Genomic DNA, 26,340 nt, shown 5'->3' with positions numbered 1-26,340 from the left:
GTTCAGAGGCAGCTGGCCTGCTATCCCGGTGCCAGGACTACGCAGTGGACAAACAGCCTCTTGGGGCGGGTGTCTCCCCGAGCCTGGCCCCGGTCATCCAGAAGGCCAGGCGCTGTGGGTGGGATAAGGCAGCAGAGGGAGGGCCAGCAGCCTCCCCGGACCACCGTACGCCCCCTCCCCCCGCCCCCTCCCCGCCGTCCCTGCAGGCCAGAGCAGCAGACAGCCTGGGAAGTAGTGAAAAGGCAAATATATTTAAAAAAGATCTCTTTACATATATACACTTGAATTCATTATAAATACACATAGAAACCAGGGGGCCACCCACCAGCTCCGCAGGAGATTCCAGGCCCTGGGAGAGGTGGCTGGGCAATAATTTAGGGCACAGAGAGCAGGGAGGGGGTTGCATATATTAATAGAAGATCTGCCCCATGGAGCCCCCCAGAGGCGGTGGGGCCCTGAGCACCTGGGGTTTCCTGAGTTTCCAGCTCTTGGGGCCACCCAGTTTTGTGGATTTCAGGGATCCAGGCCTGACCCGGCCTGGTAAGGTGGGTGGGGTGGGAGCCCCAACCCCGGCCTGGAGGGGGGCAGCAGAGGACAGAGGCACAGAGGAGGCCCCCCACCCCCAGGCCCTGCCTGGCCCCTAAGTGTCCTGAGTGGGGCCTGCGCATGGCCACTGCCCACCAGGCAGGGCTCGGAGGGCCCCCCCAGGGCCGGCAGCGTCTCGAGGGTCTGCCCAGGCACCGGTGGGAAGGCACTGCAGTGGAGGCCTCGGGAGGCCGGACGAAGGGCCCCTGGCCCCGCCTGCTCCTCTCAGTAGTCCGCTCACCACCCGCTGCCCCGGTGTAGACAGGGCGCCTATTATAGATAAATAAGTTTCGTGCGGGAAGGATGCCTCGGGGCCTAGGAGTTGGGGAAGGGGGGGCTGAACTGGATGACGCTCTGCCGCTCGGGGCCCCCACTGCCCTCCGGCGCGCCTGCTGCCCCCCTGCCGGCGCCCAGCGGGCCGGGGGGCTCAGGGGGCGGCGCGGCGTTGAGGGAGCGCAGCATATCCTCCAGCACCTCCTTGAAGTTGATGTCGCAACCCTGGTGCAGGAGCGCCGCGGGGTCAGCCGGGGCATCGGGGGCACCCAGCAGCAGGCCGCCTGGGCCAGGGACCGGGGCCGGGAAGGCGAAGGGCGAGGGCGGTGGGAAGGCCTGGGCCGGTGGACTGTACGTAAGGTCCAGCACCTCGCCGGGGCCACAGGGCAGCGCGAGCGGGCGTGGGGCCGGCGGCAGTGCGGGGAGACCCCGGGCGCGCGCCTGCTTGCGCTTCACATCGGCGTCCATAAGCTGCAGCTCCTGCAGGACGCGGCGCACGCAGGCCTCGGGGATCTTGATGCCTGCGGGGTGGGGGTGGGGGCGGGGCCGGCGGTCAGGGCCCGAGGGGCGGGGCGGGGCGCCCCCCTCCCCCGCCCCACCCGCGCCCACCGCTCACCAACTTGCTTCTTCTTGTCCTTGGTCTTGAGGCGCACGATCTGCAGGTAGCTGCTGCTGGTGACGTCGGCCATGACGGCGGCGATGCGGCCCCACACGCGCAGCAGGGCGCCGCACAGCATGTAGTGGTGTCGCAGCCTCAGGCCCTGTGCGCAGTCCTTGCCCTCCTGCACCAGCCGGCAGTGCCGGTTCCTGCGCGGGGACCACGGCTCAGACCAACTGCTGCACGGGCGTGGGCGTGGGCGAGCCCCCCCAACACCCCCCCCTCCCCCCAGGCTGCCCTGGGCCCTCACCACGTGGTGTGGCTGCAGTGCGTCAGCGAGAAGGTGTAGCTGCTCTCCCAGTGCTCTCTGGCCTCCTCCGCTGTCACCTGCGGACACAGCCGGTTGAGCCCCTGGACTGCGGCCTGTCCGCGCTCCCCAGCGCGCAGGCGGGGAACAGGAGATCTGAAGGCCCCAGGCCCGCTCATCCTGCACCTGGCGGCCAGGGCAGCGGAGCATGGAGGTGGAGGGCCGGCCTGGGGTCTGCAGGAGACGGGCGCGCCAGGGGCACAGTGGGGGCGCACTGCGGGGCCGTCGGGGCCTACCCGGTGGAACCTCCGGCACAGGCTGTCCAAGGTCTCCAGCTGGCTCTGCCGCCCGATGTTGGGCTTGTACACGGTGAAGAGCTTGCCGCGGTTCTGCTGGGCCAGGAGGCAGCTGGGCTTGTTGCCGCGGACCTGGGTGGGGGCGTGCGTGAGGCTGGGGCTGCATCGCATGTGCCGGGCAGGGGTCCCCACGGTGTGCGGGCCCGCGCGGGCCGCCGCCCTCCCCTCCCAGCCCACCGGCCGGGGTCCTGCCCGTGAGGGGGCGCTGGGGGCTTGCTGGGGGGCCCACCTTGTAGGAGAGGTAGAAGCCATCGTGGGTGCCCATCAGCTCCAGCGACCGGGCATAGGCCTCCTCCCACTTCAGGCCGCGGTCCACGCTGATCTGCGGGCACGCGGGCGTCAGGGGGGGTGGGGGTGAGGGGTGGGGGCGGGGCGGGCGGGTGCAGCCACTCACCTTGTAGAAGACCACCTGCCCATCCTGCGGGTGCCCGGGGGCCAGGAACACCTGCTGGCTCTCCTCGTAGATCTCGTCAATGCCGGGGGCCAGGTCTGGGGAGGGCGAGTGGGGTCAGCAGCCGGTCTGGGGGCCGGGCCCGGGGGAAGGGCATCCCCAGCGGGGCTCACCCAGGATGCCCATGTCGTATTTGCCCTCCTTCTTGTCGGCGGCGATGAGGTGGTCGAAGGTGTCGGAGAAGTACTGGAAGAGCGTGTTCTGCTTGTGCACCTCCAGCCCCAGGATGCGGTTGAGGAACTTGCTGATGGAGCAGTCTGCTGGTGACAGGGGGCCTCAGGCTGCGTCAGGCCGGCCCTCCCCGTCCGCCCACCCGGGAGGTGCGGGGCCGGGGGCGTGGGACTCACCCTTCTCCACGTCCAGGCAGCCGGACCGGGACTCGCGCCCGCCGATGCCGACCGACAGCAGCCCCTGCTTCATGTCTGTGGGGAAGGAGAGCCTCGCACGCCTGCCCGCCCCACCCCACAGGGGCTCCCCCTCATCACCCGTGTCCCCCTGGGGTGTGTGGGGAGGGTCCACCAGCTCACCGCGGAAGAAGACGGCGTCCCCTCCAGGGTAGCCCTGGGGCAGCGGCACCTTGCTCTCTGTCTGGCTTAGGATGGTGGTGAGGACGCAGCTGAGCGCCCGGGCGCCGTACTGTGGGGAGGGGTGAGGGCCGCGGGCTGCGTCAGAGGCTGGGGCACCCCAGGTCTCGGGGTCCTGGCACCCCGGGGACCCTCCTCTCCTGGGCCACCCCCCCTCGGGTACCTTGTTCTCAAAGTTGTACTTGCTCAGGTCACGGGACTCGGTGGCTCGGCGGTCCCCGTGGGTCAGAGCCCCCTGCCCAGGATGGGGAAAGCGGTCACACGTTGCCCACGTGTTGCTCCTCCCTGCGCCCTCCGCCCTCCCCAGGGAGCCTCCCCGCCCAGCCCCCCGCCCAGCCCCCCCGGCCCCCCCTGCCCCCCGACTCACCAGGCTCTCCAGCCGCTTGGCCACGATGGAGGCAAACCTGCGCTCCCCGGCCAGCTCCGAGATGAGGAAGATGTACTCAGGCGCAGAGACCTGGTTGGAGCGGTGGGTCCGGCCTGGAGGCAGAAAGGGCTTTTAGGGACCAGGCAGGCCCCGGGGTGGGGTGGCCTGGGGCGGGGGCGTGGCTCACCAAACTGCTGGATGGCCCGGTCGGCGCTCCAGGGCAGCTCCAGTGTCATGTGCACCCTGCGCCGCTGGTTCGGGACCCGGCGGTCGGCTTGGAGGGAGATGCCGGAGCTGGAGGCCTCTGAGATGATGGCCACGAGCTAGAGGGACGTGGACGGGGACAGGTCTGCGGGGCGGCAGGGCAGGTAGCCTGCTCCTCCTCGCCCCGCACCCTGTGTGCCCTGGGTCAACTGGCTGCATTTGGGGTGACCCACACAGGAAGTTCAGACGTGTGTGTCCGTGAACATGTCTCCGAGGGCTTAGAATGGAATCTGGACCATCCCGGGTCACCCCTGGAGTGTCTGCCTGGCCTGTGGACATCAGCTCCCACGGGGCAGCCCAGAGAAGCGGTGGGCCAGGCACCGACACACGGCATGTGCGACTCGGGCTGAAGGCAGGGCCGGCCGGGGGGGCGCTGTGAGGGCCCCACGCAGGCACAGAAGCAGAGCACACACCCCCACACACGGCTGGTGGTCCTCCAGGCAGCCGCTCGGGACCCCTGTGCCTCCCGGCCCACGCGCAGCTGCACAGGGGTGCCCTCCAGGCACAGCCCCGCACCCCACCTTCTCTCCGCTCATGAAGCGCTCCTTCTCCCTGAGGTTCACATGGTCGATGGAGAGGCCCTGCTCCGCCCGGGACTCGAAGGCCACTGTCCCGTCGGACCTGGACACTACGCGGCCCTTCCTGCCGGTCATCTGTGGCCGTGGTGGGGGTGAGGGGACAGGCTGTCAGCCGCCGTGGTCGCCCAGGGGCTGGTCCCCGTGGGCCTCAGTTTCCCTATCCCCCCACCTGGGACCCTGGGGCTCTTGGGTGTGTGTGGCAGGGGGCTGCCAGGACCCGGCCTCTTGCCAGGCTCGGGTGCCCACGGGGCCATAAGCAGGAATGTTCACTGCATCTTCCCAAGTTTTTTTATGGCAATCCAGCCGCCTGGGCCAAGATGAACCTGAGGTGGCACCAGAGGAATGTCCCAGGAAAGAGCACAGGAACACAGGGGGAAGGAAGGACGGGAGGGGGAACAGGGTGGGGGACGGGGTCAGGGGTCAGGCTTGGGGCTCGAGAGCACACCCAGACCCCGGAGGCCCGGGCTGGGAGCCCTGGCCCAGGGGGGCGTGCGGGGGAGGTGGGTGTGGAGCTGGGTGGCAGTGGCTGAAGGGGTAGAGCAGGACACGGGACGCTGAACCCAGCAGCCGCCCCCCCCACCCGCCACCGCCGAGCTGGCCACCAGGGGGCACCAGAGCTCACCTCCGCCACGCACTCCGGACCCCCAAGCTGGTCAATGAGCTCGTCCAGGGTGTTGACGGGCAGCTCCCGGCCCAGCGCCCGCACCTTGGCCAGCAGGTCCTGCTTCAGCCGCTCCACCCGCTCCAGGACACCGGGGCCATGCAGGTCCCGCGGTGGGGGACACAGGGGGCCTGTGGGGCCAGAGGGTCAGGGGGGACTGGCCAGGCCGCCTGCCCAAGGCCCTGTTCCCAGCCCTGGCCCTTGAGGATGACAGGGGTCTCTGGGGAGCGGGGCTGAGCCAGGGGTCCAGAACCTTCTCCCTAAGCCCCACCAGCCCTTGCCCAGCCGCACGCCCCGACCCCTGCACTCGGAGCCTGAGAAGCAGGGACGTGGGGGGAGGGCATGGGGGCGGCCACGGGCCTCACCGCGGTCGTCGGCCGGGAGCCCGATGGCGTCCACGATGACCACGTCGTCGTCCATCAGGGACTCGGGGGAGGAGTGGAAGTCGCTGTCCAGGCCGCCATCCGACTCCGTGCTGCTGTCGTCACTGACGCGGATCACGCCCGCTGCGTCACACGCCAGCCTGGGCACCTTGGCCCCGCGGCCCCGCGGCCGCCCTGCAGGGGAGCAGCCAGGAGTCACTTCCACCTGGCCCCGCGCCTTTGTCCTGGCGGCACGGTCCGGGGACAGGCCCGGGTGCCAGGATGGTCAGGGCTCAGGGCCGGAGCACCCTGCTCCATCCACCTTTGGCAGGTCTGGGCTCTGCTGGTGGCCGGGGGGTGGCGTAAAGGGGCACCTCTAACACCCCCGCCAGACTTCCTGACACGGCAGTGTGTCCTCGGGTGGTGCCTGGGGAGGCCACACGCCCACCCTCACAGGGCGGCCCTGGGTGGGTCGGCCAGAGGATGAGCCCAGGCCCTGATGGGGTGGCGGTCCAGGGGCCTACGTAACTAGGCAACCCTCCAGGACACCCGGAAGGCCGGTCCCAGGAAATGGGAGGGGCAGGACTGGGCCCCCCAAGGCTGGCCGTGTACCCTCAGGTAAGTTGCTTGGCCTCTCTGAGCCCTACTTCCCCCTTGGGAGTGGATGCTCAGTCTTTGCCTAGAGGAACAGCGGGCAGTGCATGCCAGAAGGTGCTATGAGGCCACTCCCCCGTCCCGGGGTGCTTTTAAGGGCTCCACCCTAGTCCCTGGACCAGTGTGGTTTCGGCCTCGGGCTCACTTTCACCTGGGGAGCGCGAGGCCCCGCCTTCTGGGGGTGAGGCTAGAGGCCGTGGGGATGCGCTAGCCACACCCCCATCCTGCAGCGCTGGGGTTTTTAGCTGACTGAGCAGCTGCCCTGGAAGGTTGGGGAGGGCATCAGGGGTCAGGCCACGTGGCTGTGCAGCCAGCAGCAGAGGGGGCAGCGGGAGTGACGGGCCGACCCAGATCAAGGCTCAGAAAGGAGGGAGGCCGGAGGGAGGCGGCAGGAGCAAGGGAGGAGGCCACAAGGCGCCCGAGGTCCAGGCGGGCGGCGGGCGCTTACGTTTTCGCTTACTGCCCGGTCCTCTCTCTCGCTTCCTCTTGGTTGAAGGAAAGTGCTTCTGAATTAGCGACAGAAAGACGCCTCTGAAAGTGAGAAGCAGAGTTTATTTTCACTGGGAGACCTGGAGGGGTTGGGTCCCGTGTGTGGGTTTGCTCTGGTGGGGACACCCAGCGCCAGGGGGCCCCACGGGTGGGTCTGGGTGCAGGGGCTCAGAGAAGGTTGGTGGGAGGGGAAAGGAGCTGCAAGGACATGGGGGCGGGGGGAGCGGGGGGGGGGGAGCGGGGTCCCACCCGGGGTCCCACCCACACGTGGTGGGCAATGGACAGAGCGTGGGTGGGAAGCTGGGTGGGACTCCCGCCGTCAAAGGGCCCACAGTTCTGCCCACACGCGCTGACGGCCTCTGAGGGCCGGGGGGGTGGCTCCCAGGATGGGGTCCCAGGGGAAGGGAGGTGACGCTGGGCTGAGGGGGAGGGGCCAGGATGAGGCGAGCCAGGCAAGGGGCCTCGTGCTGGGACCCTCACCCAGGGTGGGAACGGAGGCCAGGGGCTTCGGGGACCACCAAGGCCAGTCCCTAAAATCAGTGCAGTCCTTGACACGGCACGGTTCCCACATGGTGGGGTGGGTACGGGCGCCGGGAAGCCTCATTCTAAAGCCCTGGGACCCTTGGCCAGCGCCCTCCGAGTCCTGGGGTCCCCACGGTTACCCTTTCTGGCTCTACGACGCGAGCTGGGCCTAAGGTCACTGAGGGCTGGGGCCGCTCCCTAGGCTGGGAACACAGGCAGAGCCAGGCCACAGGTCGGCCCCAGGGTGGGTCGCACAGGGAGGGGTCCCCGGCATAGCCCCCACCCTCCCCCCCGGGCCGCAGGCATCACTCACTCGGCAGCGGACACGAAGCCATCAAGCTGGCCCTCCTTCTCGCCCAGCACCTCCCGGGTACGCGCCTCACCCGTGGACTGCAGCCCGATAACCACGCACTGCGGGAGTGGGTGGTGGTGAGCAGAGCCCTGCCCACCAGCCCCGGAGTGCGGCCCCAGAGGGGCCACCAGGGAAGCCTCAGGCCCCACACCCGCCCTGTCCCGGCAGCCCAAACCCAGGGCAGCCGAAACCCAGGGCGGGCCTCAGTCTCTCCCTCCTCCCACCCGTGTCCCTCGGGCTGCCAGGCCCCGACAAGCCCAGATCCACCTGGAAAGTCCACCTGGCAGCCCACAGCCAGCCTCAGCTCCTGGACCCCTACCCCCATCCTCTGCCCTGTTCTTCCTGGGGACTTGCCAGCCCAGCCTGCACAGGAGGAGCCTGGGGCAAGGCGGGACCAGAACCTTCCGGGCCTCAGCATCGCCCTCACCAGCCCCATCCTTGCAGGTTCGACCCAGCCACGCGCAGGCTCCTTTGCGATCGTGAGGCTGACACGGCGTGCCGGGTTCTGCCCACTCGCCCCTGACACAGGGATGCAGGGGGCCCGGCACAGCCCAGCTCACCTTGTCCCGGGCCAGCTCCTCCCGGGCCAGCTCCACCAGCCGGCGCACCTTGGCGGCAACACATAGGTACTTGAAGAAGCGCTGGTGGGCCGACCAGAACTGGCCCCACAGGGACTTGCGCGACTCCAGGCCGATCCAGTCGGCTGCCTGCTGGAACACGCCCAGGGCCTCGGCCCACTGCAATGACACGCCCGGCTCAGCTCACTACCACCGCCTCTGCCCGGACCCCGGCTGCCCTCGCCCCGTGGAAATGTGGGCCAGGGAAGGGGGGTGTAAGTAGAGCAACAAGGAGGCCCTGGCGATAGCTGGACGGTCGGAAATATTAAGAAACAACAAGTGTGATGCTGGTGACGCCGTGGTGGAATGGCGCTTGTGCAGCCCAGGGGCGAGTGGACACTGCCTCCCGAGGCGGCGGGGACACCCTCCCTCCCTGCCAGCGGCCTCTGACTCTCCACACTTCAGACCAGGGGTCTCGCCGGGGCGGTCCTGCCCCCAGGGGACACCGGGCCATGTCTGGGGCATCTGTGGCTGTCACACTGGGGGGATCCAGGCAGCGAGCAGGTGGGTCCAGGGAGGTGCTGCCCACCCCGCAGCGCCCAGGACGGCCCCACGGAGACAGACTGAAAACGGCCACCAGCTCTGGGTCCTGTCCTGGGGGCAACGTGCTCACGAAATCGTGGGGAGGGGAGGCGGGGACGTGGTCGTACAGTCCGTACAGAATCCCCAACTTGAACAGGATCAAGATGCTGGGCTCCTGCCAAAGACCGAGGGGGGTGGGCCAGCTGCGCCCTCCCGTCCACAGTCTGACTAATCCCCGTGGTGTCCTTAAGGGCAGACGCCGAAGGTGACAGGGGCGTAACTCCAAGGGGACACGCAGGCTGTCCACTCAGTCAGAGGCTCACCAGCAGGGCCGCCCGGTTGTAGATGTGCTCGAAGGCCGGGGCCAGCGGGATCTCCTCGATGCGGAAGGTGACGCCGGAGAAGCTGAGCTGGCGTGCGATGTACATGCCACTGACCTTCATGTCCATGGCCACGATCTCCATGGCGCCCACACCCCTGCGGGTGAACACAGGCTGCCTGGGCAATGGCCTGGGACCACATGCTAGGTTCCACCCAGGGACAGAGCGACCCGGGGAGGGGCTGTCACCCAGCACTGAGCCCTGGAGAGTGAGGAAGGGCCAGGTGCATGGAGCAGAGAGCACTTGCAAAGGCCCTGTGGCCACCAAGGGCCTGGTGGGCCTTGGAAACAGACAGAAGGTGGTCTGCCTGGACCAAGGAGGGGCCTGCACAGGAGCAGGAAAACTGGGGAGGGGGCCCTTTCCCCCCGAGACCGATGGGAAGTACTAGGCAGAGAAAGGATGGGATTTGCATTTTAAGATCTCTCTGGCTGCCAGAGGAGCATGGGCAGGGGTGAGGGTGACACCTGGCCCCCGCTCCCATCACGTGGGGGATGGGCATGGGGGTAAAGAGCACACCTCTTCTCGATGGCATGCAGAAACTCCTCGAAGGTCCGGAAGGGCGTGCCTTCGCCCCAGATACCCAGGCGGCTCATGTAGATCATGTTCCGGGGCTCAGAGGCACCTGGGGGAGGGGGGAGCCACCGTCAGCTCCTCTGACCTGGGAAGGTCGGGGGCCTCAGGTGTGGCCCCAGAAATGGCACGAGGGCCAGGAATGGGGACCTGAGCCTCTTGGGAAAGTGCCCACAGCCAGCTGGCAGAGGGGAGGCCCCTGACGGGGGTTGGTGTCTGAGAACAGGGCCTGGCAGGAGCTGGGCTGCAAACTGGACGCTTCCCCGACTCCCTCCCACACACAGCTGCGCCAGGGCAGGCATCGCTCGCTCATCAATGACCAGGCCCTCACCTGTGGCGCTGGCGTAGACCACCCTGGCCAGGGGCAGCTTGTTCTGCAGGTCCAGCACGGCCTTGCCCATCTTGGTGGAGCTGGCGTTCTTGGCTTTGTGGCACTCGTCAAACACAATCTGGGGTGGGCGTGGGTTAAGGACTGTTCTGGAAGGCGGGCCGCCCCACAGACCCACCACGACGCCCTAAGTGGTCCCTTCCTGGTTGGGGGGAACTCCGGAAGGTGCCTGGGGGGATCTGGCCATGGGGTAGGGTCCTTGGGGTGTGTGAGGCCACCAAGGCCAGAGGGAAACAGCCTCTAGGCCCCGAACAACGCGGACGGGAATTGGAAGACACAGAAAGTAATTAATGTTTTCAGGGGAAAAAGAGCAAGTTACAGACAAGTATGTCTGTCACGAACCTACCTGAAAGACAAGGTGTGAGTGCCACACACACGCGCACGTGTCCATACGTGTATAGGGGTTCGACGGAGGATTAGTGGAAACACGAGTGAGGTTAGCCTGATGCCGTCAGGCAGCCCCCAAGGTGTGAGATTAACATTGCTATTTTTTTATGCTGCTGTTGCTGAGCTGAGGTGTCACCTGACACTGGGCGCCCAGAAGCATCAGCAACCCTGCTGCTTCTTCTGGCTCATGGGAGCTCTGAACAGACTATGCCTCGTGAACAGAGGGCCCACAGGCCTTGTCTCATCGGAGGGAGTGAGCGGAGCTTCGGGAAAGTGCAGTCACCCCACTTCTGGGAACAAGGGTGAATCCCAGGGAGATAGAGCCCGAGGGTCCTCTAAGGGCCCCTGCAGAAATCCCCAGGGGAAGCTGTGGCATCTCACTGCGTGTGTGTGTGTGTGTGTGTGTGTGTGTGTGTGTGTGGAGGTGGGGAGCAGCTGGGGAGAAGGCCGAGGGGGGTTGGCCTGAAGGCTGTTACTGGTAAGAAGAATGTGTGAAACAAGAAAACGTTAACACCAGACAAGCATCAGACTCTACCTTATAGTCTTCTATACTTCTTTTCCCTACAGCTTGATGGACTTTCCTTTTTTTCTTTTTTGGCCACACCAGGCAGCTTGCGGAATCTCAGTTCCCCGACCAGGTATCAAACCCGTGCCTCCTGCATCGGAAGCGGGGAGTCCTAACCACTGGACCACCAGGGCAGTCCCTGGTGGACTTTCCTATGCTTTGTTTCCTACAGTTTGGTGGGAGCAAAAAGAAAGTAATCTCAGGCTGAAGAGCAAAGGAGGGAGACGCCTGGGGCTTCGGCCCAGTCAGGAAGGGCCTGGGACCCACAGCAGCTGGCAGAGCTAGAGCAGCGGGGCCTCTGGCCTAGCTGTGCTCTGGCTCTCCTGGCCTGCCTCCCGCCCCGCCCCCACGGAGCCTGGGTGGGACCAGCTTGGGGGCCGGACAAGGACGGGGGCGGAAGTGCTCTGCGCCCCGAGACCTCCGGCCCCGCCGCCCGCGGTGTCACAGCAAATACCACCCCGACCCTGTGGTTACGGGTCCGGCCGGCTGGAGCCAGGAGGCCGAGCCAGACGGCCAGGGGCGGGTAACAGCGGTCCCTGAGGGCGAGCCTGCACCACCAGGCCCTCCCTGCCGGGAATTCCTCCCGCGCTTCCGCTCGCTCCAGCGCCGGCCAGGACCAAGGCCTCCCGGCCCCCTGCGCTCGGCCCCGCCCCTCCCGGCCCCCTGCGCTCGGCCCCGCCCCCTCGTCGCGGCCAGGATACCACGCCGTCGAAGGCCTCCCCGCACCACTCCAGGATCTGCCGGATGCGCGTGCGGTGCTGCCCGCCTGCCTGGCTCTCCCCGATCAGGGCGGAGTAGGTGGCGAAGAGGACGCCCTCTGAGGTAGTGTTGTCGCCGTACTTGATCTGGGGAGAGGGCCGGGCATCGGTGCTCGCCGGGGCATAGCCACGCCCGCGCTCCGGGACCCCCACCCCTACCAGGCGAGGGGCTGCGGGCCACCCACCTTGCTCAGCGCGTGCACCGCGATGCCAGGGGCGGCGATGTCCCGCAGGTCGCGCTCCGCGTCGTACTTGAGATCGTTGGAGACGCTGAACCTGGGGGTGCGGGCCAGCAGGCTTCAGGAACCCCCTGCCCACCTGCCGGCCCGCCCCGCGCCCAGGGAGGGACAGCTCACCACAAGGCCTTCTTTCTGCTCCGCAGGTAGTTCTCCAGGATGATGCCGGCCACCGTGCGGCCCTTGCCCACACCCGCGCCATCGCCGATAAGGAAGCCCGCGCGCTGCCCACCGGGGAGGAGGACCTCGTGTTGCTGCGGGGGTGGGGGAGGAGACGGGGGTCAGCGTGCGGCAGGGTCAGGGTGGGCACTGAGAACCTCCCCCCACACCGGACGCAGACCTGCTGGGAGACCCCGGGATCACCTGGCAGGCGTAGGTGATGGCCTCTAGCTGCAGGGCGGAAAGGGCCCCGCTGTCGGAGGAGGCCAGGGCGAGGGTGTAGGTGATGTCCGGCGGCGGAACGCTGGACAGCGTGCTGGTCTCCACCACGCGGTCCGGGTGCTGCTTCCCAAGCTTGGCTAGAGGGGCATGGTGAGGGGGGGCAGGTCGGGGTGTGGTCTGGACAGGGTCGGGGGCGTGGCCCATAGGTGCAGAGCGGGAAGGCGGCTGACCTCTCCACTGCCCCCTCCGCCTATCTCCGGTTTTGTGCCGAGTAAGCAGCACAACCCCGATTACAGAACCGCCCCTCCGGAGCCCTCCCACAGCTCCCACACCTGCCTTGGCGGTTTAAGGAACCCTGGGACCATCAGGGATCCCGGGGATGGGCGCCCCTGGCCAGAGGACGCAGACCCCGTGAGGCTGTGCAGCCCGGTGGCCGCTGCTGGGGGTCTTCTCCCACAGGACACTCACACTTGGACGGCACGTAGTCGGCGTAGGTCTCCGCGTGGCCCAGCTCCTCCGCCTCATCCTCCTCGGCTTCATCGTCCTCCTCGGGCTGACTCTGAGACTGAGGGCAAGGTGCTGTCACGCTGGGGTACTGTTCCCTGCACCACGCCAGCCTCCCCGCCAGGGGCAGGAGCCTGGTCCACCAGCCAGCCCAGTGACTCGGAGTGATAGGGAGAGGTCCCCCCTCCTAGCATGGTGCCTCCCTGGGACCTCAGTTTCCCCATCTGTATAACGGGCAGACCATACTTCTAAGCCGGCCCAGGGCCCGCATACAGCAGGTGCCTGAGTGAGTGGCCCTCCCTGGTCCCCAGGAGGGGTGGGCAGGGGTAGGGAAGGGGCCTGGCTCACCTGGTAGCTGACGAGAAGTGGGGTGCTGGAGAGAGAGGACACAGGGTCCTCAAGGCCTGTAAACGGCCCGCTGGGCAGGAACAGCTGGAGGGGAGAGGCAGGGAGAGTAGGCATGAGCCTGCAGGCCACAGGTGAGGAGGAAGTGCCTCTATGGGCCCCTGGCCTCCAGGGGGGCTCGCCTCGCGGTCCTCAAGTCCCTCAGCTGGCCACCGGCCTCCTTCCTGCTGCCCGCCCACCTAGATCTGGTAAATACATAAGTACTAGGGATACATAAAGTACTAGATAAATAGGTACTAGGAATGCAACGTACAACATGATAAATAGAATTTGCACTGCTGTACGTTATATATGAAAGTTCTTAAGAAAGTAAACCCTAGGGGTTCTCGGCACAAAGAAAAAAATATGGTTTTTACTTCTTTAATTTTCTTTTTTTTTGGGGGGGGCACACTGTGTGGCTTGTGGGATCTTAGTTCCCTGACCAGGGACTGAATTCACGCCCTCAGCAGTGAAAGTGCCAAGTCCTAACCACTGGACCGCCAGGGAATTCCCTCTATTTCTTTAATTTTGTATCTATATGAGACTATGGATGTTCACTGACTTATTGTCATCATCATTTCATGATGTATGCAAGTCAAATCATCATTCTGTATGTACACTTTAAACTTACTGCTGTATGTCAATCACATCTCAATAAAACTGGAAGGAAAAAAAACAAAGTTTTTTTGAAACGAAAATAAAATGGAAGTGAGGTACAGGGAGGTCTGAAACCTACTCTCAATTCCCTCTCCCTTTTTTTTTTGAATTAACGAAAACAAACAGCCGCAGACGCAGGTTCCTGGAAGGCTGACTCAGGTTCCCGCAGGCAGGGCTGGCCGCAGCAGCAGTGGGCGTGGCGTTTCAGCTGCCCGCCTGGACCTCAGGTTCCCCGGGAGGCTGGGAGCCGGTAGGAGGGCCCTGGCAAGGCGAGGACGGGCCTGGGTCGCCTGCCGCACCTACTCTGGGCACTTCGTATCCCCCTGCCAGCTCCAGACTGGGCCCAGACCCTTCCCGAGGGCCCGGGGGTTTCATGGGCACTGAACCCATCAGGGCAGCTAGGCATATGCCCACCGGTGTCCACTAGTGTATGCCGGGCTCCCCGGAGCCCCTCTTCCCCCCGGGGAGCCCCTGCATCTTCTGGCCTACATGGGAGACATGAGCACCCTCGAGCGACACCCTCCTCCGTGTCTGTTCGGCCGAGGATGGGGCACACTGACCTTGTCGTGGGCGGAGGGGCCAGTGCTCACGTCCCAGATGGTGGGCACCTGGCTGAGGCTGTCGGCGGGCAGGAAGTCAGGTGTGTCTGCGATGTCCGAGAGGGAGTCCACGGACGAGGAGAAGATGGAGGCATTAGAGAGGTCATCGAGGTATGAGGAGTCCTGCAAGACAGGCCGGTTGAGGGCAGCTGTGAGGCCCAGCCACGCGGTGGACGCTGCTCAGCCACAGGAAGGGGTGACGCACCGACACTCACTACAACGTGGACGGACCCTGAGAACACGACGCCCAGTGAGAGAAGCCAGACGCAGAAGGTGTGTGATTCCATTCATGGGAAACGTCCAGAACAGGCAAATCCAAAGGGACAGAGAGGGGGTTCCTGGTTGTCAGGGACTGGGGAGGGCGTGGGGTGACTGCTGATGGGGACAGGGCTTCTTTTTGGGGCCATGAGAATGTTCTGGAACTAAACAGAGGTGATGGTTGCCCGACTCTGCGAATGCACTGGAAACACTGAATTATGCACTTCAAATGGGTCAGTTTTACAGTATGTGAATCATATCAATAAAGCTGTTTGAAAAAAAAAAAAAGGAAAAAGGCAAGTGGAGGTGAGAGAAACCAGACCCCACAGGCTCTGCGCTGGACTCTACTCAGGGGACACCGGGAGGAGGTGACGGACACCGCGTGCCTGCTCTGGCCCATCGCCGTGGAGGAGGTGACACCTGTGTAGGGATGCCAGGACGCACGGACCGCCACAGCTTCAGGAGACATCTGCTGCTGTGGAGGCTACAGTTTCTCAACCTAAATTTAAAGGGAATCGGGGGACTTCCCTGGTGGTCCAGTGGTAAAAAATCCACCTTCCAATGCAGGGGACGGGGATTCGATCCCTGGGTGGGGAACTGAGATCCCACATGCTGCGCGGGGCAACTAAGCCCGCACGCCACAACTACTGAGCTTGTGCGCCTTAACTAGAGAGCCTGCGTGCCGCAAACTACAGAGCCCACGCGCCCTGGAGCCCGCACGCCACAACTAGAGAGAGAAAACCAGCACATCACAACTAGAGAGAAGCCTGCGTGCTGCAACGAAGACCCCGTGTGCCGCAACGAAGAGCCCATGTGCCGCAACTAAGACCCGACGCAGCCGAAATAAATAAATAAAAATAAATAAACAAAGGGAATCGGGTGCAGCGCCGGGGGTTCCCGTACCGGCCTCCCTCCCTCCCAGCCCTGGTCGCAGGCATGGAGCTCCTGAGTGTGACTGGCCTGTGCTGGACGTGGGGACATGCAGAGCCAGCCCCTTGGGGCTTCTGGACCAGGGTCCCCTGCGGTGCCCCGCTGGGTCACGGTGCCCATGCCGCCTGCCACCTGGGGAGGGCAGTGCAGCACAGCCCCCCGTGCCCAGAGCTGGGGAAGGTGCAGGCCCCCCACCCCCGCCTGCCTGCCATGGGTGGAGCCAGGTGGGCTGTGGCCACAGCGGGCCCATCAGCGGGAGCATTTCCCGAGCAGGGCAGGGGCCAAGGAGGAGGGAGAGCGGCCCTCTGGGAGCCCCCGGCCCCGTGTACTGTTCACACATCTCAGCCCATCAGGGCTGTTGGAAGGCCGCGGCCGGGCGGGCTGGGACAGAGGGTGTGGTGTCCCATTAACCAGTGAGAGAAGGCCAGGAGGGCGGGCAGGGCTGACCGGTGGGGGTCTCGGGGCCCCGGGGGCTCAGATCAGTGGACTCCGGGGAGGAAGGGTGGGCCTGGGCCTAGGGTCCACCCGATGTGCCCAGCTCAGGCCTGGAGGCCACAGCTGAGCTGGCTTCTGGGGGTGGAGGGCAGGTCTCCGCAGTCCCAGGTCACCGAGAACAGGCCCCTGATCTCAGCCAGTGCCCAGTCCTGCCCCACGGCCCCTCAAGGGCCATGTTTCTGGGGCTCCCCTCCTACTGATTTGCATGGGGATCAGCCCCCCATGCCCTGGGGTGCGGGGCCGTCCAGGCAACACTGTCCAGCTTCCCCAGCACCCCGTGCTCAGATGCTGGTGCGTGCACAACCCCCAACAAGCAGGCTTGAGACCGCTGTGCGAAAAGGACAGCGGGCCTGGCAGGAAGGGGTGGGGCCCGCTCAGCTGGTACAAGGCTGGGGGCCCCCTGTGGACGCCTCCCACTGCCCAGGGTGCCCTGGCTCCGGCGGTTTGTAAGGAGGGCGCCCTGCCCGCCAGGCCCCTCCTGGCCCCTGCCCCCTGGCCGCGCGCAGTCTGGTCCCACGGAAGGGGGGCAGACCCCAACCTCCCCCCACCGCCTGCGGCTGCAGGACCTGGCGACCTGGGCAAGTCCAGGCGAGGAGATGGGGGCGTGGCAGGCAGTGTCTAGCAGGACTGGCTCAGGCCCGGGAAGAAGCAGGAGGGGAATGCCAACCCCAGAGCAGGGAACAGGTGCTCCATGATGCTCCTTGGGGCACCCTGCACCCCCATGCGAGAGCCTGGCGACTCAACAGGCCAGAGCATCCATCTCGGGGGACGCTGAGGCGGCGGCAGTGGGTCTGGCTCTGCTGACCCCGAGGCCTGCTCCCTACCCCACCCCCGGTCAGCTGGGGTCAGAGGTGGCACATCCCGAGCCTCATGGACAATGCCAGGGAAGGGTGGGCTGCAGAAGCTGGCCGCCCGGACCCCATGAAGTGACATGGGGTAGTGACCCCCAGAGACTCCGAAGGCTGGCTGGGGTGGGGTCCGGGTACAGGCGGGGACAGCTGTCTTTGCTAAAATCTCTCTGGGACCAGCGTGGCCCTCCCAGCGAGCGCTGCCGAGCCTGGTCAGGGTGACGATGACCCCGGGCCCTGGAGCCCTGAGAGGTGGGCCTGCTTCCCAAAGGTGAAACAGTCACTGGGCAGTGGGCAGGGAGCCGGGCGGGACCTCGGGGGCCAGCCCCGAAGATGGCAGAGGCAGGGGCTGAAAGGGGCGCTCAGGGGCCACCCTGTGTGAGGGCTGAGCACGGAGACCCTTCCCAGGAGGACAGCGCGCAGGTGAAGAAGCCCCCCGTGGAGGAGCCAGGAGGTCAGGTCAAGGTCAGCAGCAGAGACCCTTGGGGTGATGGCTGGGAAGGGCACCTCCCCTCCGAGGTCTCCCCTGGGGAACCCATGGCCCCAGTGAGACAACGAGAAAACACCGGACAAACCCAGACTGGGGACGTCCTGCAGGAGTCCCAGCCCGGGCTCCCCACGACTGCCCAGGGCCCCAGCCCACCCCAGGAGAGCGGGCGACACCGGCACAGCCTGGGGGCCCTGGTGCCACAGTGGTCCTGGGGCAGAGGCGATGTGGGGAAGCGTGGACTCAGGCTGAGGACGACGTATGAACACGGGCCCATCAGCTGGGACGTAGGCGGCGCCGAGGGGCTGGTCGTGGGCACACGGGGACCCTCTGAACTGATTCACAGCCTCTCTATAAATCTAAAACTGCTCTAAAAAATATAATTTATTAAGAAAGTGGGTGCTCTCTCCCCAGTCTGTGGACATCGTCTCCACCAGATGCCCTGATGGGCAGCCGGCATCGTCTGGGGGCCCCTGGATCCTCGGGGGCAAAGGGAGGTGGGCCTCACTTGGGTCCCCAGGGGGTGGGGGTGGGGCTCCCGAGGTCCCTCCCCCTCCCCACCGTGGAGGGTGGGTGGCTGGATGGGAGTGAGAGTGGACCCCCCCGGTAGGCTGCCTACCAGTGTTGGGACCTGACTCCCAGCAGCCACAGGAGACCTCCAAGATGACCCAAACCCAGAATCACCTTCCTTGGGTCCCCAGGGCCCGGTCAGGGCAGGGCTGTAGCTCCCAGGCCCTCACCAGAGCCCCCAACCCGGCAGCCTGTGTCCACCCCTCCCCGGGTTCACCTCCCGACCTGCGTCCCCACCTGGAACTCCTCCAGGATCCCAGGCCCCCGCCCTGCTCTTCCCACTGCAGGCCCCAATGCGGGGGAGCTGGCTGGTTACCCCGACAGTTCTGAGGGGCCAGGAGGGCACAGGGTCGCCCACTGTGCTTACTGCCTCTCAGCATGTCGGGGACCCTGGACCAGTGAGGAGCTGCCCACGCAGTGACTCCCCCACCTCATCTCTGCCACCGCCCAGCAGGCTGGGACAGGATGGCCCCCAGACTGGACCTGGCTCTGGGTCTGCTCAGCACCCCCTCCCAGCCAGGAAAGCGACCCCAGAAACACTCTTCGGACACAGGTCCTCTCACTGGCCCTGGGCGGGGGCCCTGAGGAGGGACGGAGGGACAGAGAGACAGAGAGACGGAGGGACGGGGACCGATCCTACCTGCCCAATCAGAGCCCGTCTCAAACCATGCCCCGCCCCGGCCCACAGAGCCACTGCCACCATCCCAGGACACGGAGCGCCCACGCGACTCCAGGTGGGACGGCTCCAGCCCCCTGCAGCCCCCTGCCCTCCCTGGCTGTCCCCACAGTCAACGTGGGTCTGCTCGGAAAACTCCAGCGGGGTCACCCTCGCTGCCAAAAAAAGCCAGACGGAGCGGGCTGGGGGAGCCCTCCCCCCGCCCCCAGCCCGGCTGTTCCCGGCGGTTCCCACGGGCCCTTCCAGCCCGGCCCCCCTCGCCAGGCAGGAGCCCAGGGTTACCTTGCCGAGGGCTGCAAACTGCAGCCAGAAGCGCAGCTGGGACATGGTGGCCGCCGGGTCCCGAGAAAGCGGTGGGAGCAGCTGCCTCATGACCGCGGGTGGCTCAGCCCGCCGGCCCTCAGCCCTCAGCCCGCCCGGCCGCATTTGCATGTTGGTTTAGTCACCGCCTGCGCCTACTTCCCCTAAGGCCAGCTGACTTTCAGGAAATGATGCCTGCCTGGTAAGTCAGGACGATTACTGGCAAAGCGCGGAGAATTACTGAACGGGGCGGAATCTACCACAGACCGGCTGTCAACAACGCCCGCCGGCTGCCACTGGCTCGCCCCCTGCCTGCCCCGGGCGCTCTCCTGGCCCCGGCCTCAGTTTCCCCCAGACCACTGTCCCCCCAAAGCACGTGCCCAGCTGGGCCTAGCAGGGACCACGGCTGCCCCTGGGATGCCCACAGCAGAGACTCGAGGTTCAGAGGTCCCCGCATCACCTAGGCTGGCTGCCCCCTTCGTGCCCCCCACGCCCTCCTGGCCTGCCCTCAGCTCCTCAGCCTGGACCTTCACTGTCCCAGAGCCCGCCTCCAGTGCCTCACAGGGCCCGCCCCAGGGCCTTTGCCCGTGCTGTGGCCCCACCTGGAGGGCCACCCCCATGGGGCCCCGGGCCCCGCCCTGCTCCTCCTCCTCCAGCCTTGGCGAGCGTTCTGGCTGTCCCCGAAACGCTGCTCTTCCCTGTTGCGTCAGCCCCTGCAACCCGCAGCCCAGAACAGAGGGCAGGACGCAGACAGGGCCAGCGGCAGGGGGCACAAAGCCCTGAGGCCCGGTGCCCGTCCTGTTTGTTTCTTTCGATCACCCCCATCCCAGGACGGTTCTGTGCGGATACGCAGCCGAGAGGAGCGAGCGGGCCCATGGGACTCCCTGCAGCTGCCCAGCACCCCAGAGCTCTGACTGGGGAGGGTCCCTGGGGTCAGGGAGACCTCGGCCCAATGCTGCAGCCCTCACCTGTCTCCAGCCCACAGCCGGCGGGGGGCGGGGGGGGGAACATGGCCGGCGGCCACTGCCGCAGGTGAGGAATGTGTACAAATGGCAACAAGGGGAGGAAGGACACGCAAACTGTCAGGCAACGGGGAAACACAACCCGAAACCAGCAGGACACACTTCACACCCGCCCGGACAGCTGGACCCACAAAGCCAGCAGGGACCAGTGTGGGGAGAAGGTGGAGAAATCGGAACCCCTACACGGCCGGTGGGGGCGTGAAACGGGGCAGCGTCCTCGGAAAACAGTCACAGTCACCCCACGACCCTGATTCCACTGCCAGGCGCCCACCAGGGGCAACGGAGACACACGTCCACAGCAGCCAAAGGTGGACACAACCTAAGTGTCCACCAGCGGATGACGGATAAACACCACATGGTCCCTCCACACATGGGAACATCACTCAGCCACGTGAAGCCTCGACGCTCACTACAATGTGGACGGACCCTGAGAACACGATGCTCAGTGAGAGAAGCCAGACACAGAAGGACACACAGGGTGTGATTCCATTGATGGGAAACGTCCAGGACAGGCAGATCCGCAGACAGAGACAAACTTTTTGTGATTAGATTTCAGCAGCAGGATACTGGTCAGGTTGCCAGCAGTTTCTAAACTTGGACTCTCTGCCCCCTGTATCTCATCACCAGATGGCTGGTCGGCCCTGTCGGGCCAGCGCGTCCAATCCGTGGGGCTGCCCGGCCGGCGGGATGCTCGCTGGTCCCTAGGCTGCCCCCTGGCTGGCCACAGAGGGGCGAGCGCGGCCCATGTCGGGACCTCCTTTGGAAATGGGGTCGCTGCAGATGTAGTCAACGAAGATGTGGTCGCACTGGAGCAGGGCGGGCCCTAAGCCAACGGCTGGTGCCCTAAAAAGAGGGAGGTCTGGACACAGACAGAGAGGAGAAGACCACGTGGAGACGGAGGAAGAGGTGGGGTGACACACCCACGCCTGGGGCCCCAGGAGCTGGGAGAAGCAGGATGGACCTTCCCCTGGAGCCTGCGGAGGGAGTGCGGACCCCAGGGCGGGGGGCCTTGGCCGTGGCCCCGCGTGACCCAAGGGCTTCCCGTGGGAAGCAGCCCTGTACCGCGCCCTGCCAGCGCCAGAAATCGCCAGGAGCCTGCTGGCGGGGTAGGCCAAGCCTCCGACCCTGTGGAAATCCGTTCGCGGAGCAGTGGACGTCGCCGACCCCTCTCTGTGTGGGGAGTTGCCCATAGTTTGCAAAGCACTTTTCTGAGCTGTGACCTCATCCTGCTTCCCAGAAGCCTGGGCTGGCAGACGGAAAGTGTCCTTATCGGGTGGACGCAGGGCCCACCTGAGATACCTGGAGGGACCCTCAGGGCGCACACCTGCCCTGCCGACTGCGACTGCGTGAGGGGGTCTCAGCCCACCGGAAAGAGCCCTCCCCGGGGCCCGGCCAAGACGCGAGGGTCCAGGGGGCCTTGGGAGGAGGGCAGCACCTGATCCCGGGGGCTGCAGCGGGGCTCGGCACTCGGGGGCAGTGAAGGAGGGCGGGACGGCCACCCCTGCAGCCAGGACCCCAGAGAAACCAGGGTGGGGAGAACCCAGAGGAGGGCCTGGAGGGGGAGGGGCAGCAAGAGCTGGAGGCACAAGGCCTCGGGGGGCATTTGGAAGGCTGGGCACCCCCCCAACCCCGACTCCAACAGGGCCCCAAACAGCCCTCCCAGTAAGAGTCAGCCACACCTGGAACACACGCTCACACTGAAGTCTACACGCACGTCCACACCAGCATGATTTATGGCAGCCGAGAGGCGGAAACGACCCAAGTGTCCATCGATGGACAAACACATACACACACGTGTCCCCCCACACACGGGGACGTCCCTCAGCCACGCAAAGGGGTGAAGCCCCGACACTCACTACAACGTGGACGGACCCTGAGAACACGACGCTCAGCGAGAGAAGCCAGACACAGAAGGACGGACAGTGTGTGATTCCACTGATGGGAAACGTCCAGAACAGGCCGATCCACAGACACAGAGAGTGGACTTGTGGTGTCGGGATGGGGGAGGGGGAGGGGGAGGGGGTGACTGCTAAGGGGGATGGGGTTTCTTTGGGGGGATGGAATGCTCTGGACTTGGACAAAGGTGATGTCTGCGCAACACTGTGAATGCACTAAAACTGCTGAATCGTATGAAATGCAAGTCACATTTCAATTAAAAAATAAAAGCCACAGGTCCACACCCCCCAACACGTACTACACCCTGGGGTGGGAGACCCCACGTGGGGCCCCTCAAGGTGTAAGGGGTGTAAGGGCCTGAGCAACTCTGTGCCAACCTGAGGGCGGGAAGGACAGTGCACAGTGGGGGGACCCAGAGGACGCTGCCTCACCAGGGGTCAAGGTCAACCCATCAGCAACGAGACGCATTGACACAGGGCCTTGAAGACAACGTGCCGTGTTTGTGGGCCTCCTGCCAGGGACGCAGACCCCCTCCCAGTGTGGGGCACCCTACAGACGCCTGGCCGGTTCTCTTCGGAGCCTCAGCGCACCCATGGGTGTACAGGGGTGTGGTCACCTGTGTTGCACCAGGGCTAATTTCTGCCCTGCGACGCTGGCCTCGGCTACGTAAGATGCTACGTGTAATGTGTAGGCAAGAGCGTCAGAGCCGAAATTTTCAGGTAACCCCTGGGTGCACTTCCCCTCCCACACTTGGAACCCAGGGCCCCGGCTCTGGGGGCTCAATGGGTGCCAGGTCTGATGGCCAGGACTGTCCAGTGAAGCAGAGCTGCCCCAGAGCAGGGACCGGACTGGCTCTCCACTTTCCCCAGGGCAGAGTCCCTCCGGCTAGAGATCCTTCCCAAGTACCTGGGAAATGGGGACCCCACACAGAGGCCGGCTCGACCCTCACCAAAGGTCCTGGCCTGGGCCGGCTTGTGTGCAGCCCCCAGGGAACTGCTCCCGGCCCAAAAGGGAAGTCGGGGAGAAGCTTTCTCCTGGTAGGCAGCAAGAGTCACACAACACATCTCCTTTCTCTTTTCGCTTTGGCTGCTAGGAAACTCAGAGCTCAAGTTCAGTAACCAGGAGGTGTGTTAAGGCCTGTGGGTTTCTATTCACTGCCTGCCCCCAGCCCAGCTCTGGATTCCCCATTCCAACTCCTTCTGATGTACAAACAGGAGTGAACACTTCAACGGTGTGCCATGGGCCTCATGAGGGCTTCACGTGGTGAAGCGGCTGTAATAAAACTAGAAACTTCACAGCTTAAAACAACACACGTTTATTACTTTATGGTTCTGGAGGTCAGAAGTCTGAGTTGGGTTGTCAGAGCCGGTTCCTTCCAGAGGCTCCAGGGGAGCATCGGTTCCCGCCTTTTCCAGCTTCTAGAGGCGCCGCATCCCTGGCTCGCGGCCCCTCCTGCATCCTCACAGCCAGCAGCGCAGCATCTCCCCTCTCTCTCTGCCTCTGACCCTCCCGCCTCCCTCTCATAAGGACCTTGTGGACTTCTGTGGTGGTGCAGTGGTTAAGAATCCGCCTGCCAATGCAGGGGATGCGGGTGCGAGCCCTGGTCCAGGAAGATCCCACATGCCGCGGAGCAACTAAGCCTGTGCGCCACAGCTACTGAGCCTGCACTCTAGAGCCCGTGAGCCACAACCACTGAGCCCACATGCCACAACTACTGAAGCCCGCGTGCCACAACTACCAAAGCCCGTACGCCTAGAGCCCGTGCTCTGCCACAAGAGAAGCCACCGCAATGAGAAGCCTGCGCACCGCAATGAAGAGTAGCCCCCACTCGCCGCAACTAGAGAAAGCCCGCGCGCAGCAACAAAGACCCAATGCAACCAAACATATATTAATTAATTAATTTAAAAATATATATATATATATTAAAAAAAAAAAAGACCCTGTGATGACACTGGGCCCCCCAGGGAATCCAGGGTCACCCCCATCTCAGGGGCCTTAATTTAATCCCACCTGCAAAGTCCCCTCTGCCCTGTGAGGTGACAGATCCACAGGTCCCGGGATCAGGACGGGGACGTCTTTGGGGCTGTCCCTGTGCCGGCCCCCGTGCGACGTCACTCAGTCTGAACCAGGAGCAGAGGCGTCTGTGGTGGACCCACCGGGCCAGGGCTGGGCTGGGAAGAGCCTTGAATGCCAGGCTCGCTCTGGACTCCGTCCTGGCTTGGCCCACAGGCCCAGGGTCCTGGGGGAGGTGGAGGAGGCTGACCACAGGGCCTCAGACCCTCAGCCTGGCTGAACTGTGGTCTCACATCTGTCTGACCCCACGGTTGGCAGTGAGGTGAGATTTCGTTTGAAGAAGGTTTCGCTGCTCTAAAGGGAGATCTGGGTCCAAGTCGCCCCCAGCAAGGGCAGCTGGAGGGCGGGTGGGCTGCGGCCGCTCTCAGCGAGCATCTGTGGGGTGGATGAGCAACCTCCAACACGGGGCGCGCTTCCCCACCTGCAGCAAAGAGCGGACGCGGCGCCCCGGGGGCTTCTGGGCTCGGAAGCCACGTGGACTCCTCGCAGAGCTGGGGGAGCCGCGGGAGCGGGTGAGTGGGGGGCGGAGCGAGGCCAGGCGGGCGGCCGCAGGAGCCGGGACACCCCCAAAGGCTTCATCCACCCAGCAGGGACGCCCCAGCGGGGGAGCAAGTCTGGACACGGAGCCGTGCCCAGGACACGGTGGACAGGAGGCCCGTCAGCCGCCAGCCCGCGGCCGAGCCAGAGACGTGGGGCCGCGGTGGGCGGGGAGAGGGTCCTGGGCCGTCGGCCGGGTGCCCTGGATGCTGAACCCACTGGCCCTTCCTCTCCTGGAGGCCAAGGGTCTCCTCACGGGCCGGCGGCGGGCAGAGAAAACCGCGTATGCCTCTGTAGAGGCAGGGAGGCTGCGACCATGGGCCTGCTGTCCCTGCCCCACGGCCCTCGCCCTCACCCTGGGGGACTTGGGGCTCCCGAGGGGCAGGCTCTGCTCCCGTCGCCACGAGGCCCAGCCGTATCGCTTCCTGGGTGGCCACAAAGGGTCACTGACAGGGCAGCTCAGGGCAGACGTCCAGGGTACGGTGTAGCGGGGCTGTGCCCCCCAGGCTCTGGGGTCCCCCGCCTCCCCAGCACCCGGGCTCCACCTCCCTGGCCACGTGCCTGCCCCCCACCCCGGCCCCCGCGGCTGTGTCTCCACAGGGACCCCCAGCGGGTTCAGGGCCACCCTAACTGGGAGGACCTCAGCTCCGTCTACCTAATCACACCCGCAAAGACCTGACGGCCAAGTAGGGTCTTGTCGTGAGGTCTCGGGAGGGCCTGGATTTGGGGGGATGCTGTCACCGCAGCACACACCCCTCAGTCCGGTTCTCTGCCCGGTCCTGCTGCTGCCCCGGTGAGTGTGGGCCGGTCTGAACGGCCCTGGCCTTGGTCCAAGTGAGTCCAGCAGGTCTGCACCGGCCCGTGTGTGCCATGGCCTCCCTCGGCCTGTCACCTGGTGGGGCCCATGAGCCCCCACTTTACAGAAGGAAACTGAGGCTCAGGGGAGCTGAGCGCCTGACACCCCACTCCCTGGCGGGCCCACCTGGATGCTTCCCAAACTGAGCGCCGAGGCAGCCCAGACACAGAGGCCAGCACAGAAGCTGCCGAGGGTTTCAACTTTCCAAGGGAAACCCGGCGCCACTCAGCCCCTGTTGCCCCCACTTCCTGCCCCCGGGTCGGGGTCACCCCACAACATTGCTGGGCTCCTTCCCGCAAACCCCCTCTGAGGCTCTCAGGCTCGACGGCTGCTGTGCGGGACAGAGGTGTGGGACCCACTTGTGAACCCCGCGGACAAGGCTGCAAGGCGGGGTCCGCCTGACTCCCTGGGGGCTGAGCTGCCTGGCGTCCCCCAAAAGATCGAGGTCAGACGTCCTCCTTTCCTCCAACTCGAGGGGTTCACGTTCGTCAAGCGGCTGCTGTTTCGGGGACATAAATGCTCACTATGCTGTTTCGACCTGATTGGGCGTCACTCCGGCCTTGGGGGGGCGCCGGGAACGTGGACCCCACCAAGGCGCTAGGGCGCCCAGATGGAGCAAGTACAGGTCTGGGCGAGGCAATCGGACGCTCGAGATGTGGCCCCATAACCCGCAGACGGGCAGGAGCGCAGCTGGGCCCCCAGCCTCGGTTACGTGACCTCCGACCCGGCGCCCCCGTCTGCTGCGGGGAAGTCACACCAGCCCGTCCCCCAAACAAGCCCAGTCCCCCAGCACTGACACCCCACGTGGGGCACGGCCCAGCCGAGGTCTCCTACCTGAGGAAAGTCGCTGCTCTTTGGCGGGAAGCTGGGGGTGGCGGCTGCAGGGCCATAGCTGGTGTCCATGCAGGGCTGGCCCACAATGAAGGAGGAGTTCATGAACTGGCTGGAGGCGGAGAAGGAAGCTGAGCCAGCAGGCGTGACGGGGGCACTGCCTGCCCACCCCAGGTGCAGGACAGGCCGGCAGGAACAACTCCGGCGCCT

General features: G+C 65.4%; 1 protein-coding gene across 7 annotated transcripts in view; it reads right to left on the bottom strand.

Annotated features, from left to right (window-relative positions):
* Window positions 1-231: 231 nt before the first annotated feature.
* The window catches only part of SBNO2 (strawberry notch homolog 2), a 47,244-nt gene continuing 21,135 nt past the window's right edge, over window positions 232-26,340 (bottom strand). For 4 of the 7 annotated variants that reach the window (XM_061190873.1, XM_061190871.1, XM_061190872.1 and 1 more), the window contains 29 exons: window positions 26,134-26,242; window positions 14,313-14,474; window positions 13,060-13,143; window positions 12,676-12,772; window positions 12,190-12,344; window positions 11,947-12,080; window positions 11,776-11,866; window positions 11,534-11,677; window positions 9,824-9,941; window positions 9,439-9,544; window positions 8,866-9,019; window positions 7,964-8,140; window positions 7,365-7,462; window positions 6,489-6,571; window positions 5,390-5,581; window positions 4,986-5,155; window positions 4,307-4,438; window positions 3,709-3,844; window positions 3,522-3,634; window positions 3,318-3,389; window positions 3,098-3,206; window positions 2,918-2,992; window positions 2,684-2,830; window positions 2,514-2,608; window positions 2,349-2,441; window positions 2,060-2,191; window positions 1,767-1,843; window positions 1,475-1,665; window positions 232-1,379 (listed from right to left, as the gene is read on the bottom strand). In XM_061190873.1, coding sequence (XP_061046856.1) covers window positions 901-1,379; window positions 1,475-1,665; window positions 1,767-1,843; window positions 2,060-2,191; window positions 2,349-2,441; window positions 2,514-2,608; window positions 2,684-2,830; window positions 2,918-2,992; window positions 3,098-3,206; window positions 3,318-3,389; window positions 3,522-3,634; window positions 3,709-3,844; window positions 4,307-4,438; window positions 4,986-5,155; window positions 5,390-5,581; window positions 6,489-6,571; window positions 7,365-7,462; window positions 7,964-8,140; window positions 8,866-9,019; window positions 9,439-9,544; window positions 9,824-9,941; window positions 11,534-11,677; window positions 11,776-11,866; window positions 11,947-12,080; window positions 12,190-12,344; window positions 12,676-12,772; window positions 13,060-13,143; window positions 14,313-14,474; window positions 26,134-26,242 — 3,925 coding nt within the window. In that variant the 3' untranslated portion in view covers window positions 232-900. Of the gene's footprint in view, window positions 1,380-1,474; window positions 1,666-1,766; window positions 1,844-2,059; window positions 2,192-2,348; window positions 2,442-2,513; window positions 2,609-2,683; window positions 2,831-2,917; window positions 2,993-3,097; window positions 3,207-3,317; window positions 3,390-3,521; window positions 3,635-3,708; window positions 3,845-4,306; window positions 4,439-4,985; window positions 5,156-5,389; window positions 5,582-6,488; window positions 6,572-7,364; window positions 7,463-7,963; window positions 8,141-8,865; window positions 9,020-9,438; window positions 9,545-9,823; window positions 9,942-11,533; window positions 11,678-11,775; window positions 11,867-11,946; window positions 12,081-12,189; window positions 12,345-12,675; window positions 12,773-13,059; window positions 13,144-14,312; window positions 14,475-18,897; window positions 19,071-26,133; window positions 26,243-26,340 lie in introns of those variants that run through there. The other 3 variants (XM_061190875.1, XM_061190876.1, XM_061190877.1) reach the window with 3 other exon arrangements.

This window comes from Eubalaena glacialis, chromosome 4 (genome assembly GCF_028564815.1).
Source record: "Eubalaena glacialis isolate mEubGla1 chromosome 4, mEubGla1.1.hap2.+ XY, whole genome shotgun sequence".
NCBI classification, from domain to species: Eukaryota; Metazoa; Chordata; class Mammalia; order Artiodactyla; family Balaenidae; genus Eubalaena; species Eubalaena glacialis.
The sequence above is the reverse complement of the archived record's forward strand: the minus strand, read 5'-3'. Positions and strand labels throughout refer to the sequence as shown.